Source organism: Montipora foliosa, chromosome 13, assembly GCF_036669935.1.
Source record: "Montipora foliosa isolate CH-2021 chromosome 13, ASM3666993v2, whole genome shotgun sequence".
In the NCBI taxonomy this organism is placed as follows: Eukaryota; Metazoa; Cnidaria; class Anthozoa; order Scleractinia; family Acroporidae; genus Montipora; species Montipora foliosa.
The window spans coordinates 4,396,918-4,399,417 of NC_090881.1; the positions used below are offsets into that span (position 1 = coordinate 4,396,918).

General features: G+C 40.1%; 1 protein-coding gene and 1 long non-coding RNA gene across 3 annotated transcripts in view; one reads left to right on the forward strand and one right to left on the reverse strand.

Moving 5' to 3' along the window:
- The window catches only part of LOC137983869 (uncharacterized), a 498,488-nt gene that overhangs the window by 158,867 nt on the left and 337,121 nt on the right, over nt 1–2,500 (reverse strand). The window lies entirely within an intron of this gene.
- LOC137983858 (dedicator of cytokinesis protein 9-like) overlaps nt 1–2,500 on the forward strand; it is a 265,413-nt gene that overhangs the window by 40,283 nt on the left and 222,630 nt on the right. Inside the window, exons 18-20 of the mRNA XM_068831030.1 lie at nt 336–405; nt 764–886; nt 1,793–1,864. Of these exons, the coding sequence (XP_068687131.1) occupies nt 336–405; nt 764–886; nt 1,793–1,864 (265 nt within the window). The remainder of the gene's footprint in view (nt 1–335; nt 406–763; nt 887–1,792; nt 1,865–2,500) is intronic.

Sequence of the window (2,500 nt, forward strand, 5' to 3'; positions counted from 1 at the left end):
TTTGTTTAAAAAAAGTTCAACATCTATTTAAGTGTCAACAGAATGATCGATCGGTAAGGCTGCATATTTACCTGGGAAACTATTTTCCGGGTCCGTTATTTTAATCACACGATAACGACACGGTACCGGAAACGATCGTTACCGTGAAATCCTAGGGCTTGCGAATATGTTCTATTCATGCAGTGCTCTACTGGCTTCTGTCCGTTGGGGAAGTTCAAGAAATGTCTTTTCGGAAGGACAGCATCACGATTTTGTTCTCACTTGACTCGATTATGCCTGTCCCTTGATAAAGAGTTTTACGAAATTCCTTTTTTTTTTTTTGTCTGGTTTGATAGGGTCTTTGTTCGTATCGCTGCGCAGCTGCATAAAGCCAACCGACTGGAAGCCCTGAAATCTTACGTGAAGGTTTGTTAATTTGAATGTTTTTTGAAGTTGAAAAGTGAAGTCACATTTCTGTATTGTTTGACCTTTTCGTGCGAGGTGGGTGATTGAATAGAAGTCATTAAATGCGTTTTTGGACTCCTAATTCATGACTCGAAGCAGCGCATCTTGATGTCGGTGTCTATCTTTGTTGTGATCATATATGTACTGTCACCATTTCCATTGTCATTATCATCAACCCCTCATTTTCTTCCTCATTGTTGAATACCTAAGCTCTATCGTTAGAACTGTTTAAGCTCCATGTAGATCAAATACGTGATAGAATGTGAAGCCTATTTTAAAGTGGTGATCGCCGAGCCCCTTGTTATTTTTATATTTTCAGTTCGTGTTCGTGACTGAGCTCACCGTAGATAACACGAAAACGATTCATGAACAGCTGTCCAAATACCTGATGTCAAACTTAAAGCCTGGGGCAGATCCAGCGGTTGTCAACGACCTCATGAAGGTAGTGTGGCGCTTGATTAGCTTTGAAACTCTCTTTACAAACCTCAGAGAAAGGTGGTGAGAGAAGAGGCAGTATCAAAAGATACATACAATCTTGGGAGCGAAATAAGTCAAGTAAAGGAGTGAAGGGGAATTGCAACGAACGCTACTGGATTAAGGAAGCTCGAAAGGGGTTTTCAGCTGAGCGCGTGCGCGTAAGCCACAGATGTAATTCGTAAACTGCTCGCGTCAGCTCATGATTCAAATGGGTCACCACGGACTTAACCACTCGAATGAGCGGGTGACGCGTGCGTAGATACTGATCTTGTAAAGCCCTCATTTTTCTTGATTTTGCAACTTTATTCGTTTATATCTCTGCTTTCGGATAGTGAAGTTTTCATTTTTTGCATGTTAGGTTAGATTAATTTAAAACGTTTGTCTTTCGAATTTAAAATACCGAAAAACTAGCCTACAGATTTTCTTGAATTTCAAGTAAATTATTTTAGAGAGTATTTCTAACATTATCTGGTAACGCTGAATGGGAAGATTTCACCGTCCCGTTTCTTCAAAAAAGACAATGTATGTTGATTTTAAGGCTCAAAGAAATGTATAATGTCGTTGCCTTGGCAAGGTTATTTTGGAGCAAAATATAATGTGAGAAATCTGCGATGGGTACCTAATAGCCTGGCCAAATTACGTCTTGATATGACTACCCTAACTGTATCGAAGGACAGAATATGTTTATTTGTTTGAAAAAAAAAAAGGAGAAACTATTTGGAGCCTCCTTAAGCTTCATTTTTTTTTTTCTGTTAGTGATTTGGTTGGAGTTATTTTATGGAGTAGTTCTTTTTTTGCCGACAACTTCAAAGAAATTCAGAAGTTTGGTGACTGAGATAGTTAACTTGCAATTCATGGTTTTACTTTGTAGCTTTCTTGGTTTTTCTTCGAGATTATCGTGAAGAGCATGGCACAGACGCTTGTTCAGTCGGACAAACTAAAGGTGAGTTTATACACCTCTCCGATTTACTCAAAAGGATCATGCGCGTTAAGACAATATTTTGGGTTTATAGCGGAGCTCAGGCTCGGGAAACTCGACGGACAGAGTACCATTGGTAAGATTTTTGGGGAAATCTATCCGTGCAAGAATTTTTGGTTATAACGTCACGTTCGTTTGCGCTTCCGCTCGTCCGCCAGCACAGAATAGGGAGTTTAAGCAAAGACGACAGGTACGGCTACGGCAACGCCACAACGCAAGAATATTATCGGTTGAAAAAGGAAAAATGCTCGTGCTGCACATGCAACACGAATTTCCGTGCATTTCTTTGCCGTACTCCACAAAACAACAACGTGAAATCACCAAATTTTAGGTTTTGACGACAACGTGGGCATATAACAATAAAAAGTAATTTGTAGTTTTGACTTTAAAACCGTTCGTACCCATCCAGTTACAGGATAGTTCGTCTATATTGTACAAGGTGAACAAGACGGATTAATCGCGAAATACTTGCGATAGCGCTAAGTTATATTTTGGACTAACATTTTCGTTGCCATAGCCGTCGTCTTTGCTAAAACTCCCAAATGTCGGGATGGGGAGGCAGGAGAGCCTCTGAGGACTGGAGTGTGTAGGCAATTTTCC